The sequence below is a fragment of the Eretmochelys imbricata genome, chromosome 6, assembly GCF_965152235.1.
Source record: "Eretmochelys imbricata isolate rEreImb1 chromosome 6, rEreImb1.hap1, whole genome shotgun sequence".
Taxonomy (NCBI): Eukaryota; Metazoa; Chordata; order Testudines; family Cheloniidae; genus Eretmochelys; species Eretmochelys imbricata.
The window spans coordinates 52823939-52841386 of NC_135577.1; the positions used below are offsets into that span (position 1 = coordinate 52823939).

The window sequence follows — 17448 nt, forward strand, 5'->3', positions numbered from 1 at the left end:
AGGTGGTGAGGTGGGGTGGAATTTTGTGGGGGAAGGGAAAAGGTTGTGTTCAACTTCCTCTTCTTTTGCCCGTGGGGGGGTAGGAGATGTGTATCTAAGGTTTGGAATCGGCTATTCTGGCCTGCATGGATGCACGTAGCTTTGATCAGAGCAGGTTTTGCGTTGATTTGGGTAAAGGGAATTCTTTTCCCTTCTTCGGGAGTTTATCTTCTTTGTTGGATACTAATGCAGTGTTGCCAACTCTTACAGTTTTGTCACTAGCCACATGATATTTGGTGCTTTTCCTAAAGCTCCAGATCCCCGAGTCATGTGATTAGTGAAGACTCTGCTTTCATGAAATAAATGAATAAATAAATAAGCTACTAGCCCTAATGGTGGTGAAGAAAAGCTTGAAAATATGAACCCTAATGGTCCAAAATTAGAAGGTTCTTTTTATTTGCCTAACATTTGTTATTTTTAAAAGCTCATGAGTTTTAGGCAAATCTCATGGATGTTTGAATGCTTATGGTTCTCAGGGCTGATTCAACTAAGACCTCCCAGTCAAGGGTGACTTAAAAACCCACTCTACCTTAGGCTACTCGAATCTTGGCTGGAAACGGATTTCAGCAACAAATCTGCAAAATGGTTTACTTTCTTATGGTGAGCAGACCAAACTATTTTCAATATTGTTGAGTCAGTGAGATTGAATCTTGGTTCTGCTTTGATTCTGTGGTAGAATCCATTCACCCTTTCACTTTCTGGCCTTTCCTGCATTGAGAAATTTTCTTATTTCAAATCCTGCTGAATGCAGCTTCAAAACCAGTTCAGTGAAAGAGGCCCTGGCTGCTTGAATCCAGGCCTACAATACAACTCCCAACTGTTTTTACTATCAGTTTTGCTAAACTAGTTTGAAAGTGTGTTCAGATTGTTAGGAAAACTTCCCCATTGTAGCTAGGCTGGGAAAACTTCCCCAGTGTGTTTCAGTCTGGTCTACGTGAGAACGTTAAATGGACTTCAGTACTGGTTCAGAGGGATCTGCAGCTTGAAAACTGTTTTCAGCAACAGGTGAATTTCCTAGTGTAGATAGGACCGTAGGGTAGGTGAGTCCCAGCCTCACAAAGACTGATTTCCTGTTGGCTTTTTACCAAATGACGCGTGTTAAAGATACTTTCCTGGGGCTGACACCCACAGACATTGCTAGTATGTGGTGTTTTTCCTTCCATCATCTATCTCATTACATACACATGTACTCAGTTTGAATGTTGTCACAGAAGGGGAAATTGACACCTTTTATATAAAAGATTAACCATGTGGCATTATTGCAGTTCTCTTGTACACTAAGTTCAGACGGCTGTTCCAACTGAAGCCCTTATTTTCTGCAGCCTAACCAACCCTTTCCCTACTTTCAAAATAAAACCTAAAGACCATGAAACTCTTCCCACTTTATCTCAGCCCAAAGGTCAAAGCTTCATAAAATTCCATTCAGCCACGTTTAAGATCCTCTGAGTAACAAAACAGTAGCTTCCATGCCTTTAATTACCTCTTATAGGTGCTGCCACTGGGGTCAGAAGTCCCCAGATTTAGTGCCCCATAAGGGGAGCTGAATTTGATCTACAAGAAGAAATATAGTTTAGAAATAAATGTCTTAATGATTTCAAAATAGTGTAGTCTGTGGTGCATTTGGTTTCTCTTGCTGAAATTAATACAGACTGTAAAGAGCTTGTTAAAGAACAGGATTTTTTTGGGTGAAATTTAGAAATATTCCCACTACCGTTAAATGCACAGTGTGTTCCTTCAGACAGAGAGACACTTCTAGAGCTGGGAGCACAATCATGAAATAAACACACTTACCTTAATTTAATGTTCTGAGTGCTCCCAGTGTTGGTTACATTTCAAAGTGTCAGTTCTTAAAGAAATAGCCTCCCAAATTCATTAGGTAGTGTATTAATTTCAACCTACGGAGCAAAGGATATGGATTTGCACACACGCAGATCTGTACTCAGCACCTGTGATTCTAAATCTTTCTTCTGGCAAACTGTCAATAGATGTGCACACTAGCCTGACACCTGGCTAGTTCTTACGTGCCATGAGATTGAGTCAGTGTGTTTTCCTGGTTTGTATTACCTGGTTCATGTTACCCACTGAACTCGCCCAATGCAAGATGTTTTTTAAAAGTAAAAACAAAAACACTAACAGCATCCCACTGATTCTCCACGGAGCTTGTTTACGTGATATGGGGGAGAAATGAGAGGGTTTTAAATTGGGTAGCAAAGATGGGACTAGGGGACAAGAGAGTGGTAACGTTCTGCTCTGAATCGCTGCCACAGAGCTTCACTAGCTCCTTCTTTGTTTTTCTGTACTGAAGAGGTGAGGAGCTCAGCAAGAGGAAAGCTTGGTCTATACTTAGGTCCACATAGTAGAAACCAGATCCCTGACCTACATAGTTACACCAAGCTTAGCCCCAGTGCAGATGCAGCTATGTTGATGCTTCCCGTGATGTAAGTATCTTTGTTTGGGGAGGCAGTGTTCCTGTGCCAATGGAAAAAAACCTTCTGTAGGTATAGACTGCATCTATGCTGCGATGCTATGCTGGCATAGCTAGGCCAATATAGCCTCCATACCACAGACGCATCCAAGGTGTCAGAATGCTGCAGAGAGGTGGAATTTCAGGAAGCAGGAAATGAGCTGGCCATAGTTAGGCCATGTCTACACTACAGGCCCTATAGCAAAGAAGCTAAGGTCCCGCAGGTGTGCAGCTATAGTGCCATAGTATAGATGGAAGGAGTTTTTCCATAGCTGTAAGTAATCTACTTCTCCGAGAGGCGGTAGTTAGGTCAACAGAAGAATTCTTGAGCCTCATCTACTCTGGGGGTGAGGTCAGCTTAACTATGGTGCTCAGGGTGTGAGTTTTTCACACTGCTGAGGTATGTAGCTAGGTCCATCTAAGTATAGCTCACGTGTTAGTGTGAGGCAGTTACAATTCCCCCAGCGCAGCAGGTGCCAAAATGTATTGGTTCATGTCTCACCTTCTTAAAATGTTGTGTGGAACACCAGCCTCACGTACCACCGGTGCTACTTGTACCACAATTTGGGACCCCTGCCTACAGCCTTCAGTTGCAAGGGAAAGGAATTTTCACCAGTGCTTCACTCTCTGAGTCCTCAGCTTCACTCAGCGTCCACTGACTAAATATCCTGGTTTTTTTTCAAATCGGTGATCTGGCGGAAGCCAGTTTCAGAGCACTTCTGAAAATCAGGCCCCAAAAGACTAACCTTCTTATAGTTGCTGTCCCCCAGAGAAAGAACTTAACAGTGAGTCTGAGTCTCTCCTATTCCAGCTCTGTCCACCCTCTAAGGAAAGTTTCTGCTGGTAAACAGGGATGTTTAATTTTAGTGATGTGCGATGCAATTACTCCTGCAAAATGCCTGAACTTGCCAAATTAAACTGGCTGACAAAATACAGTCCTGTTCCAGTTGCTCCTGATGCAGCATTATGGTGGTGTTTTCTCCCCGTCACTGAGCCCATATAGCATATCCCCCTCTACCCCCCACATCCCTTTTGCATTAGTGAGAGATAGGTACATATGCTGAAAACTGTATAGACCTTTGTTATAGTCCAAAAGGCCCCCGTGTGTGTACATATATGCAGAGATCTAAGGGGAAATAGCTACACATAATATGTATGTTCCTATGTAGAGACCTTTATACGTCCTCAGAGGATTGCAGCACCAAAAGATAATTTTATGTAAGAAATATTTTATCATGAAAATCGACTTTTTCTGAAGACTGCAAAAATAGTGGTAATATTGTCTCGTGCTTTGAACATGAACCTGGGAGTCAAACATCTCCCTAACTCAAATATTAGTTCCACTAGAGACTTTCTATATGACCTCTCATGAATGGTGTGGAGAAAGTGAATAAGGAAGTGTTATTTATCCTTCCCATAACACACAAACCAGAGGTCATCCAGTGAAATTAATAGGTAGCAGGTTTAAAACTAGCATAAGGAAGTATTTCTTCACACAATGCATAGTCAGCCTATGGAACTCATTACCAGGGCATGCTGTAAAAGCCAAAAGTATAACTGAGTTCAAAAAAGGATAAGCGTATGGAGGATAGGTTCATCAATGGCTATTAGCTAAGATGGTCAGGGACATTAGCTAAGATGGTCAGGGACACAGGGACTGTGGGTGTCTCTAAACCTCTGACTGCCAGACGCTGGGACTGGATGACACGGGCTGGATCACTCGGTCATTGTCCTGTTCTGTTCATTCCCTCGGAAGCATCTGGCATTGGCCACTATCAGAAGACAGGATACTGGGCTCAATGGCCCATTGGTCTAACCCAATATGGCCATTCTTATGTTCTTACCTTGTGCATAGTCTCCTCTCGGTGCCTCAGTATCCCCATCTGTAAAATAGGCATTACAGTATTAATTTCCTGGACATGCTGCAACCCCTCCCCCATGTTTGGTTTGAAAATCTATTTTAGTCAAAAAATTTAGCACTTATAAAAACCCCAACAACGTTCTCAATTTTAATAACTTCCCCCCCAAACTGGAAATATTGTGGGTTTTTTTTTTTTAAAGGGAGGATAACAACTTTCTCTCACTTTACTTCCCCTGTACCCTCCATTCTCCAAATGAAGACTGTGGGCGGGGGGAAATCCCCTAAATTTGAATTGAAACAAATTTTTGCGTAGAAATTTTGTCAAGTGGTTTAAAACAAAACAGGTAAAATGTTGACTACAATGAAAACGGCTTATTGTTTAAAAAAAAAAATCTTTCGTGGGGTAGGGAGCCATATTTTTTCAGCCACCTCTAGTTGTAAGGCCTTTGTATACAGGACTTTAGGGATGAGGATGGATTCCTCCTTAGTCTGTACATAACCTCCATTGGCATTATAGGAGGCATGCAGAGACTTGAAGGGAATCTAGCTTTGACCAGAATCACGCACTCCTTTCTTCATGGTGTTCCACTTACACATATCAGGATGTCTTTGGTATGACTATGGAGGTGATAACAGTGTAAATTTATGTACAAGTGGAGGAGTTATTTCAGAAAAATTCTGTGGGAGGCAAATTTGTGTCAGAATATAGAACATTATATGTGATTATATTATACCCTGCAAGGTCCGGGAAAGGGGGAGCGGGGGAGGACAAAAAGTGGAAGACATAATGGTGTGCCATAGACCTATGTAAAGTCTGGGGGTGGGAGGGATAAATCCACACTGAGGGGGCAACTGCCTCCGCCCCATAGCGAATGACACCCTTTCTTGTGAGAAATGACCTGTAACCAGTTTATAATGCGTGTTCCATTTCTTTTCAGACGTTTGCTGAAAAGTGAACTTGGATCCTTCATCACAGATTATTTCCAGGTTAGACGTGTTCCTTAACAGATAACTAAACATTGCTCTGTTTTCTTTGTTTTAGTTTGCTTTTGAAAACTTTCATATGTAGAAAAATAAATAGAATCACTTCTTACAAGTAGGTAGCCTGCATTCAGTGTTCTCTGCCACGCAGGTTCATGGAATCAAATACAGGATTTGGATTTTTTTTACTAAGAGCTGCATTGTCTGATGTTCAATAATATTTGTTGTTATGCATGGTAAAATAAAGATGGCCAGCTCCCATGCCTCAGTGTGTGATGTGATCACCTGCTTCGATCAGGAAGGAAATGCCTCTCTTGAGCAATCTAATAGAGAACTGGGTGCACTGATGTTTCTTTTTGCCTTGGGTTGGCAGGGGTCTTTAGTGGTTAGAGCACAGGACTGTGGGGCAAGGGTGGAACTGGGTCCAGGAAAAAAAGTGATCTACTCCTGGTTCTGTCAATAACTTGATGTATGGCTTTGAGTAAATCACTTCCCCTCTGTAAACTAGGGCTGATACCCACCTTTTATAAAGTGCTTTGAGAACCCCTTGAGATAAGTGCAAAGCATGGACTGGATAAACTAATGTAGTATGGTAATTCCTATGTTTCCAATACAGATGCTCAGTTTCTCAGAGCGTAACTTTAAAAAACCCCCAAATATTTAGAAATAGTGGATGAAAGTTTCCCCCTCTAGGGGGGGGAAAAACCCTACCCTATCAGCAGGAATTTAGTCTGATCACTATCTTGGGATCCCAGAAACGTAATTCCAGTTTGTGGAGAAGCAAAAATCTAAAGCCTGGAGAAGAGGTAATTAGTCACAAATCTGCATACATGTAACAGCCTTTAACTAATAATGTCATCATCTGTGGTCAGACATAACCACATGAAAGTGTGTTTGAGATGAGTGCAGGGGCATGCTGATGGTTTCAGTACTGCAATCATTCAGTGGTGCTATTTAAAAAAGAGCAGGACTGCTGAGAACAACAGGGATTTCCGTGTTGGTTTTATTCTCTACCAGTAAAAGAGAAGACAAAATTGCACCACTTCCTGAGGTGGCTGAAGTTGCTTGTGTACTGTGTCAGTAGTAAAAAAAAAACTGACTGATGGTGTTTCCTTTCAGTATTAGATTGCATGACTTAAAAACCGTGCTGTTGAGTGAAAAATAAACTCCCGTGTTGCGGGCAGCTATGTTTCACCTCTTCAGACCCTGTCTTCAAAACTCATTTATTGGAAGGAGAAAGCTTTTGCTTCACTTAATGGTAGGACATTTCCTAGAATGTGAGCCATTTCCTAGAATGTGAGCCAAGAGTCAGTGAGCAGCAGTGAGACAGTAGTGTAGTGAGTCCCTATTACAAAGAGTTTGGTCTGAGTGGAAGACCACTATTACTTTAACTGGCTTTGAGGTTGGGGTTTTTTTTTAAACATTTCAAACCATTATATTTGTTTAGATTTGTGAAGGACTCCAGAAGGGCCTACACAGGTGGTCAGATATTACGGACGGGGCTGATAAAAAAAAGTTCAACACAAGACAAAACGTATACTTAGGGTACGTCTACAACTGTGATAAAAGACCTGTGTCATGGCCATGGCTGGCCAAGGTGAGCTGACTTGGGCTCGGAGGGCTATAAAATTGCATGGTTGGCGTTTGGGAGCCCAGGCTGTGAGAACCTGTGGTCCCACCCAAACCTGTACACTGCAATTTTATAGGCCCACAGTCTAAGCCCTCTGAATCAGCTAACCCGGGCTCTGAGACTCAGTGCTGCAGGTTTTTGATCACAGTGTGGACATACCCTATGAGGCATGAGACTGAACAAAAACAAGTGTGAAGCAATGCATGCTAGAAGGAGCAATATAAAGTGCTAGTATATAAGCACTGATTGTCTCTGAATGTTCCATGTTCTGGACTATACTGAAAGAGGCAAATTTTGTTTTTTAACTCTGAATAAGATGTGCTTACATTTAGAAAAGTCCTGGAGGACTTGATGGCTAGAATCATTGGTCATAGATTCAAATGCTGTCTAGGCCAAATGGATATCTGTGATACAAACTGATGCTTGCTCGACCTCTCCACAGTACAGCCAATGATAGAATAGGCCAGATAGACTAAAATCCCCTCTCATCCGTATTGGCTGGGCCGCCAGTTCAGGGTCAAGTCATATTAGTAAGTGAAACCTTGCCTTGTTTTGTGGATAATATGGGGATTCTTTCACCAAAGTTGTCAATCAGTAACACTGGGGCTCGGATAGAATAGTAAAATATATCACTTTGATAGAACAGTAGAGTGATGATATTATATTACTGGCCCCACAGACCACAATCAGGATCAGGATTGGGATCCATATATGCTCAGCATTGTACAAATACAGAAGACGTGATGGTCCATGCTCCAAAGAGCTGGCAGTGCAAGGGCTAGTCTACACTTGAGTTAATTTTAGCTTCTTGGGAGGTGGGTGGGGGTTGCACTGGTGTAACTACATTCATGCAGCGGAACCAGTCCAAACATGATGAATGTTTTGTCATTGAAGTCAACAGGACCAGAGTTTTACCTCTAGTATAGTCAAGTGCTAAAAATGTGATTTGCCCCAGTCTGGCTCACGCTGATGCAATAAAGCCTCAGTGCAGGCATTCCATAAGAGGACAAGCAATATGAGATGTAAACTAAAGAAGGAAGCAGTTTATCTTTCCCTGGTGTGCTTGTGAAATTAGACTTACAGTGCACATCATTGACTATAAAAAGTTGACACACCTTTCCATTGATCTCTGTTCAGGAAATAGAAAGGCAGTGGAATGGGGCAGTCTGTGTGTGTTACTAACCAAACTATCTTGTTGATATTTCTCTATCAGAGAAGAACTCTTTTCTTATTAGGTTCTCCAAAGTTCTCTTTTTTTGTTTTCCACCTTCCTTTGCATGGGTCACTTACTGGTTTAAACAAGAGTAAATGGTGAATTCTCTGTAACTTGAAGCCTTTAAATTAAGATTTGAGGACCTCAGTAACTCAGCCGGGGGTTATGGGCCTGTTACAGGTGTGGGTGGGAGATTCTGTGGCATGTGATGTGCAGGAGGTCAGACTAGATGATCATGATGGTCCTTCTGCTCTTAACGTCTATGAGGTTAAAATGTACAACCCGCCATCCTCTATTCCAAGGATAGATCTGTTTTCCCCTCAAGATAATGTGTGCAATTTTAAATACTCTAGTGCAAGCAGGACAATTACGGTAACTCCTCGCTTAACGTTGTAGTTATATTCCTGAAAAAATTGACTTTAAGCTAAATGATTTTAAGCGACTCCAATTTCCCCATAAGAATTAATGTAAATGGGGGGGGGGAGGGGTAGGTTCCAAGGAAAATTTTTTCACCAGACTAAAAACTATTTTATTTATATATATATACACACACACAGAGAGACAGTATAAGTTTTAAACAATTTAATACTGTACACAGCAATGATGATTGTGAAGCTTGGTTGAGGTGGTGAAGTTAGAGGGTGGAAGAGGTGGGATATTTCCAGGGAATGTCTTACTGCTAAAAGATGAACTAGCATTCGGGTGAGCTGTTGTTAATGTAGCCGCACACTCTATAAGACAGCACAAATGGAGAGAGGGGAGACAGCATGGCAGACAGAGACACACACCCTGTGTGTGTGAGAGAGAGAGATGCACATTGTCCTTTTAAGTTCGCTGACCGCACTCGAAGTACATTGCCTTTTTAAGTAGATCAGGAAGTTGAGACCGCAGCTGCGGCCAGCAAGCTCCCAACTCCTGAGCCCTGTTGTGTCCCGTCTGCCCTGCTCTATGGAGAAATGGTAAGCGGGGGGCAGGAGCAGGGGGGAGGGGACACCCTGACATTAGCTCCCCTTTTCTCTCCCACCCCACATGCACAGCAAGCAGGAGGCTCAGGGAGCAGCTCCAAGGCAGAGGGCAGGAGCAGCACATGGCAGTGGGGGGAGGGACAGATGAACTGCGGGCAATTGATAGCCTGCTGGGCGGCTGCAGCACAGGGAACTTAGGGGAACGGGGAGCTGATGGGGGGCTGCTGGTCCAACCTGGTTCCAAGCCCCCATGAGCTAGCTCTAAAGGGCTGCTCTTTCTGCAAGCAGTGGACAAAGCAGGCGGCTGAAAATTATAAAGCTCCTTTAATATTTTTGTCCTGTTACATTACAGAGTACACTACACTATTAGTGAGTGCTAAGAATTTTCAAATAACATTTTCCATAGATTGAGTGCTGGCTCTTACATTATTTTTTAAAGAATTGTTTCAACCACTGAAGGTTAAGAACTTTTCCATGGAACATAGTTCAGATGCTAAGACAAAGCTGACTTTGTGAGTCACTTGAATTGGTTGCTCAGAAGTAATTTTCACCAGCACTCATGGAAATTTCCAGTTCTTACACTGCATGGAATCATCAAGAATGGAATGAGCTAGTAGGTATCTTCATATTTCTTAGATTGTCCTAATGAAGTCTAGGGAGATTTTATCTTCAAAATCCCCATGGCCCCAGTGTTATCAAGTCTGTCTTGTAGTTAAACAAAACCATAGTATAACAGACTAATGCACACACTCATATAAAGATCTCCGTGGAAATTCAAATGTTTGATTCTGAAGGAGGTTTTTGTTTCTAATCTGCTGCCTTAGTAACTTTAGAGGAGATATAAGCCATGTTACTGAAACTGACTTTTGAGCTTTTAAAGACCAAATAACCAGCGCCCAGTATATTCTACTGCTTCTGATTTTCTGCAGGATCTACCCTGTGCTGAATGTTTCTGAATCCACATTTTCAGTTATAATCTAGCCCTCATACACATGATGAAAGTCTTTAAAAATGTAAACCTATTGCAGATTGACATATTGATACATTATGTACCTGAGTCTGCAGGCAGCCTGAAATGATAGCTTTGGCTGGGGTGAACTGCTCCTTCTCACATTCCAGTGGGTTGTTAACACTCAAATCCAGAGATGGAAAATGTAAATGTTAAGTATTTATCTTCTGACTGCTTTTGCCAGAATACCCAGCTAATGTGCTTACCCCAAACTGACTCCTGAGGTGTGGAAACCCAAGCTGTTCTTTGCCCAGCTGCCAAAACCTCCAGCTTCCTCCAACATCTACATGCAGTACAAAACTGTGGTGTACTGAAAGCACAGAGACAACATAAAATATATTGACTTTGATATCAAAATCAGTAATAGGATTCTGTACTGATTGTATTCTCATATTTAATTTAATCAAAACCTCAATTTCTTAAAATTGAAATGAAGCTGCTGCTGAATTTTCAAGCCTGTGGCATCAGAGAGTTGCAGAATCCAGAGACCTTGACCCAGAGTTTAGGTCCAGTTTGCTGAGATATATACAGAGCTTTGCAAATAATCAATATATGGGATAGCTAAATCCCACTAGGGTGTCCAGATTTTCAAAGAAAATAGACAAATTCATGCTAGAGTGTGCTTAGAAAAAAGTCTCCTCTTCTATCCCCTCCCCCCTAACCCCCCCAGTTCTTGGAATAAGAAAAAGAAGAAGAAGATGATTTTAGCCCAAATGTTCTGTAGCTCAAATCCTCTTTTTCACCTGCTGATGGCGATGGCCCCTCTACCCTATTCTATTCTATGATTCTATACCCCACATCCAGCCTATTGGGTTAAAACTGAATAAGGCTAAAGCCTTGAGGAGCTGAGCCAGAGGACTAATAAAATTTCCCCTGCACCTGGCACTTTCCCTGCTGGGCTCTTAGGGGGACAGCTCCACCAGAGACTCCTTAGGATTGGTCCAGTCCTCTGAACTTGGAAGGGCTTAATAGGCAGAGCAGGGCTGTGTGTAGGATATGATTCTACTAGAGGGCCCAGTCCTGCATGGTGCAGGTGACTGTGGAAGGTGTTCACCACCTCGCAGGGCTGGTCCAAAGCTCCTTTGTGGAACTGACTGATTCACCAGCAGGGACTCTGAATTTTAGTTGTTACCATTACAATTTACATGGAACTGTGGGCCCTGCTTAGTCACTTTACTCTGAATTGCAACCGCATGTGGGCAGGAGTGTTGTCTGGTTTCCCTGTAGTTGCAGTAACACTGAAACATTGTGGGCTGGATTCTTACAGTAACACCCTCTTTGTGAATGGCTGTAACTCTGCCTGGCACGCACGCTGTCCTATTCACTCACACTCAGGCCTGGTTCACATGTCAAAATGTTAGGTCAACATAGCTACAGCACTCAGGGATCTGAAAAATTCACACCTCTGAGCACCATAGCTATGCCAATCTAACCCCTGATGTAGATGCAGCTATGCTGACCGAAAAATGCTTCCGTTGACTTAGCTACTGTCATTTGGGGAAGTGGAATTCCTACAGCGATGGAACAACCCACTGTAGGAAATGTCCATGCTAGGGTGCTGCAGTGGCATGGTTATGGCGCCGTAGCTGTGGTCGTAGTGCAGACGTGGCCTCAGTCACTTTCTCGCTTTGTGTGCCCGTAAAGCTTTCCTCTGATTTCTTTACGTTAAAAGTAGTTTAAGGCTTGACCAAGCCCCCTAGATCGGAACTGCTTTGTATTTTTGAGGCATTGTGACATACAAAGGTGAAAAGTGTGACAGAATACATCCCTGTATTCATACCCTACGCACTATTGTAATAATCTTTGTACAAGGTTTGCCTTATAAGGTATTGTTTGAAAACTCATAATTTGCTGGTCAGTATTGTCCTGGTAAAATATGTGTGGCAACATTGTATGTGAAGTTACAAGATTTCCCTGTATGGTGTTGTTAACACATGTTCCAAACCCCACTGCCCTGCCCAAGCAGAAGTCAGATCTGTTCTAAACAAAGGAAGGAATGTGAGCTTGCCTTAATTTGCATTTAAGCAGTAAACAGAGTCAGGCAGGAAGTGAAAACAAAGGAAGTTCAAATGGGTGAAAAAACCTGCAGGGAACATCCTTCCACATAGAGTCTTTGTCTCCTGGGTCTCAGCTGGAAATGTTTTTTCAAGAGGGGGACTGAAACAGTAAAAAGAAGGGACAAACACCCCAAGGCACCCCACTCCCTCTCCCTGCCCAAATCATTCTGTGCATCTAAGACCAAAGGAAACAGCTGTTGGACTTTGCTCCCCTAAAGAGTTTGATCAGTAACCTTGCTGGAAGCAAGTGGTGAGAAAGTTTACTTTGCAGCTAAGATAGTTTCTTACGTAGATACTAGTAAGCACTTTACCTTTATTTTTCTTGCACCCATTTCTGACTTTTATTCGTCATTACTTGTACTCACTTAAAATCTCTTTATTTGTACTTAATAAACTTGTTTAACTTTTTATCTAATCCATTGTGTTGAAGTTGGAGGTCTGGGTACACAGTTTAAAATAAGAAGATGGCATATTATTTCCTTATAGGAATAACAGACTTAATATATTTGTACTATTCAGGAGAGAGCTGGCCAGTACAGGATATACATTTCTGGGGGAAGGTCTGGGACTAGGGGTGTGTTGGGGTCACCCTGCAGCATAACCCAGGCTGGTGAGAGTCAGGGTGCAGCTGCTGGTGAGAGCCAGGGTGCAGCTGTGCAGTTACACACAGACACTCTGGTGTGGTTTACATGCTGGAAGGTTGTTTGTGAGTGGCCCAGGTGGGAGTATCTACTACTGCAAGGCATTATAAGGTTCCCAGGGTTGCAGGGCAGGGGTGACACAGCTCCCAAATAGTCTGGATTGTGCCCTGCTATGTCACAGGTCTCTCTTGTGCTTCTGAATATTGTGGTTTATTCTGTCTGTTGGGCCAAAATAAACTCCCATATCCATCCACCTAGCTAAATTTTGGGGAGTTTCAGGGATGAACTCTGCAGCTAAAGCCCAATTGTGGTTTTAAAGCAACTCCTACAAGTTGGAAGATGTGCATCTATAATCTGGAGCTGTACAGAACTGGCAATGTCTTTCTGGGCACACAATTTTAGATGACATTTGTGTCCCTCAAATGTCAGTTTCCTTGCAAAATTTGATGCAAGAGCTACATGTTCAAAGCAAGAACTGTGCAAATTGATCAGAGATGGAGCTTGTATTGAGCTAAAGAAATTATGAAATACGATGTAAAAAAATTCAGTGAAACAGGCACAATTTTTTGAGTTTGATATGGAAATGAGACTTTCATTTTGAACAGTTGTTTGTCCTTGGTAAGTATATTTTTTAGAAATATAGGACATCTCTAGTGCTGAAATGTGAAGGGAAAAGAATTGTTTCTGATTTTGTGTGTGTGTGGCCAGAGGCATATCCATCTTCCAGACAAGATGTGAAACTGCTTGTAATGGCTAAAGATTCCCCTGATGCTTTTCGTAAGAGTTGGGTGTTAACTGTAGCATCCTAGCCAATTTCCAGCTCAGGTAATTGCATTCTGCCTACTTAAAATTCACCCTCCAGATACAACTGGAGAAGTTTGCTTCATTTTCCTCTAGAAGAAAAAACTTCCATGCTTTGTCACTAGGTCAAAGAAGGTGTCACCCACCAAGTGACTTCATTTTACTGATGGGCATGTGACTCCCTTTGGGAACTTTCTAGTCCAACAATGTCCATACAGAGCAGACAGGACTCAGTGTTTGAGGCTTTTTCCAAAAGAGCCCCCCTGCCACACGCCTGCTCCCTCCACACAAATGTGCGTGCGTGCTTTCTCTCTCTTTCTCAGCCACTGGAAAATATATTGTGCTCATCTTCCTCGAGGAGAAAGACCTGAGTTGACTCGGCTGGGATTCTTGGCCCTCTCCGATGCTCCTTCCAGCCATAGACCTGTAACAAATATACTGTGATTTTATATGCATTATAAAAACATAGGAGTTCTTATCCTATCAGACTTCATAAATCCATTTGTTTGTATCTGCTATCAAACACACACCTTCCCTAACTTACTTGGGCCATGTTTGCTAACTGTTTGGGGGTTAATCCAGGGCCTTGTTCCTTTCCGGTCCATCTCCTCTTCCCACAGTGAAGTAGTAATACAGTGTTTGTGGCACCCATCACTAGACCTACAGCAACTTGTGATGCCATGACTGTAAGGTTAAGATTTCACTATGGGATCCAGGAGAAAGTTGACTCAGAAGGGGAATAATCTCTTACCCAAGCATACAATTCTCCTGTAATAGCAAAGGGAAGAAGGTGGGCAATGTAACTCCCTTTCATATAGATGTGTGTCCTTCAAGCTTGCTTGGTGTGTGAGGCTTTATCTGCTCCTGCTTGTAACTGTATCAGTTTATTTTTCCCTAGGCTATATCCCTCTATGTTGCCTATAGCAACCAGGGATAAAGCAGTAATGAGACATGTAATCTAGATAAGGTCTGGTGCAAACCTTTGCTTCATTCTGTGTTTGTTAGAGTGCATTCATTCCTCAGCAAACTACACTGTTGGATTTTTTTAAAATGCAAATGTATCTGGCTGAGTGCTTGATCTTGCGAGGAGGAAGCTTAAATTTAATCTGTTTCCAATCTTGGTGTCTTTTGGCAGTAAAGCAAAGCAGCTCCTGGACTAATGAACAGAAAAACCTGTTCTGCTAAATGAGTCCAAAATCTGTAGAGAGATGAGGTGGGTGAGGTAATATCTTTTATTGGACCAACTTCTGTGTCACTTCACCTTGAGTTGTCCCTTAGAATATGTGCTAACTACCTATACTTAACTATCTGTTCAATCTTGTATTTAGCTGTGATACTCTCAGTACCTTTCCCAGACCTATAGAAGAGCTCTGTGCAGGAGCAATGGAAGCTCCCTTCCCCCAGAAGCCCCGCTGCGGCACCCCCCACCCTCCAGTGCCCAAACTGTGGCCCTGCCTCCCCCTTGCCGCCCCTTCCCCTGGGAGCTCCGCCCTTGTACCGCCACTTCCCCCCCCCACCGAGACCTTGCCTCCACTCGCTCCTCACTGCCCCTCCCCCCCATTGCTTGCCCTTATGGTTGGTAAAAAGTGATGGGTCCATGGCCCTGTGCTTCCCCTGCCCATTCCAGTGCCCTGGCTCTGTGTGACTCGAAAGCTTGTGTGTCTGTCACCAACAGAAGTTGGTACAATAAAAGATATTACCTCACCCACCTTGTATCTCACAGATCCTGGGCCCAACATGGCTACAACTGCATCCAAAATCTTTAGTGATGTACCCAGACAAGTGAATGTGTCTCTCAAAGGACCTGTCTTCACCCTTGGGAAACTTTGAGACAATTAAAGCTTCACCAGCATTTGCAATATAGGAAGCCTGAAGCTTTGTAGACACAAGGTTCGTCTCCACTATAGAGCAGGTTGGAAAATAGGGGGTGGGATTTTCTGCAGAAACATTAGACGTTTTGTCAAAAAAACAAAATCAGAAAGTTGAAATTTTTCACAGAAAGCAGACCCTGTTTGCAAAAACCTTAGTTTAGTAGGGCCATGTCTACAGTACAAATGTACATTGACATAACTCAGGAATTTGAAAAATCCACACCTCTGAGCAGCACACTTATACTGATCTAGCCCTCAGTGTAGACGCTGCCATGTCGACAGGCGGGCTTCTCCCATCAACATAGCTGCTGCCTCTCGTGGAGGTGAATTAACTATGCTGATGGGAGAGGCTTTCCTGTCGGTGTACTAACGTCTTCACTGAAGTGGTTTAAGTGTAGACCTGTCCTCACAAACCCAAAATTTTCCATTGGAAAAAAGTTTTAGCGGAAAATGCTTGACTACCCCTATTTAGCAACCTTTGGAGCTGCAGCATGGATGGGGTGACATCTGCTGCTGGCATTCGAAGCACTGTGTTATCTGACCCTGCTAAAAAGCATGTTGTAACTGCATTTCCAAATCATGCAAAAACCTTTGACCTTTGCAGGGCTATAGTGTGATGCAGAAACACAGTGCCATCTATGATGTATGCCCAAACTATAAATTGTTTCTGTGGACTAAAGTGCTGTTATCTAGTCCCCTAACACCATAATATCCACACTGATCTGGGTAGCTCCGCTTGTTTGTTCCAGGGATGTGAAATTTCCTTCGTGCAGGGGCTAGTGTGTGGGGAATGGAGCCCTAAGGGCCTATGCATTTGAATTCCTTAATTTGCTTGCAAATGAGGCACAAATGAGTTAACCTTAGTTAAAAGGTTGTGGATGCCAACAGGAAAAAGCAATGTGCTGGCAAGTCTATGATTGCAGAATAGCTGCTCTTGGCATTGTGAGAATGGCTTCCAGTTTGACAGCTTGAATTTCTGATCTCTGATGATATCGTTGGCCCTTTCTGTGCCACCAATTCCCCCAGTGTTGGAAACTTTGGTAAAGTACTGGAATAATTAAACCTGCTTTGAACAGGTTCAAATAACACGGTTTTAGAATGGCAGCAATAGCCAGCACTCCATCCACATTACAGCTCCCATATATGCCGTTCAGTCCAAATGTCTTAATCATCTCTGGCTCCATCATATGTATATACCTTGAAACAAATTCTGTCTTGACTTGCCTTCCATGCAACAGCATTGACTTGAAGGCAGAGTTTGGCCCTTTATGTATATTTGGGGAACCCTTCTAGTGGGTGAATTATGTATTGGACAGCCCCAAATCAAGTTACTGGAGCTGTTCTCTTTCTTAAATGCTCTTTGCCAAGATTTCAGACGAAAGTAAAGATGCCAAGGGAAGAAGGTCACTTTTTAATCTCAGGTATTTCCAGGGCACCTATCAATGTAGCATGTAAGTGCTAAAGTGCTTTAATTGCAGAAGATTCCAGGGCAGAAGGAGCCTCTTGCTGTTTTGAATTCAATGACTGATTTGCCTAACTGAGAACTTGAGGGTTTTGCTGACCTTGGCAACATTGAGGGGTCAGATTCTACTCACACACACACTCACCTACATGGATAAATTCTTAAGTCTAGTGCGTGCACATAGAATGTCTCTTACACCAACAATCACACTAATATTCAGGTTACTCCCAGTCCCAAAGGACCTGTCACCTGCCCCAGGTCAATTGCACTTTAGATCTTATACCAAAGACAACACTTGTAGCCAATCCTATAATAAACTAACTAAAGATTTGTTAGCTAAGAAAAATAAATTAGTTATTTACAAAATTAAAGAAGATAAACATATACACACACACGCAAGTTACAGTCTTGGATTTCAAAAGATGGTAGAAGCTTCTATAATGGGCAAGCTCTA

General features: G+C 42.7%; 1 protein-coding gene across 1 annotated transcript in view; it reads left to right on the forward strand.

Moving 5' to 3' along the window:
* Window positions 1-17448, forward strand: part of PRR5L (proline rich 5 like) — a 149439-nt gene that overhangs the window by 102608 nt on the left and 29383 nt on the right. Inside the window, exon 4 of the mRNA XM_077818545.1 lies at window positions 5303-5351. Coding sequence (XP_077674671.1) covers window positions 5303-5351 — 49 coding nt within the window. The remainder of the gene's footprint in view (window positions 1-5302; window positions 5352-17448) is intronic.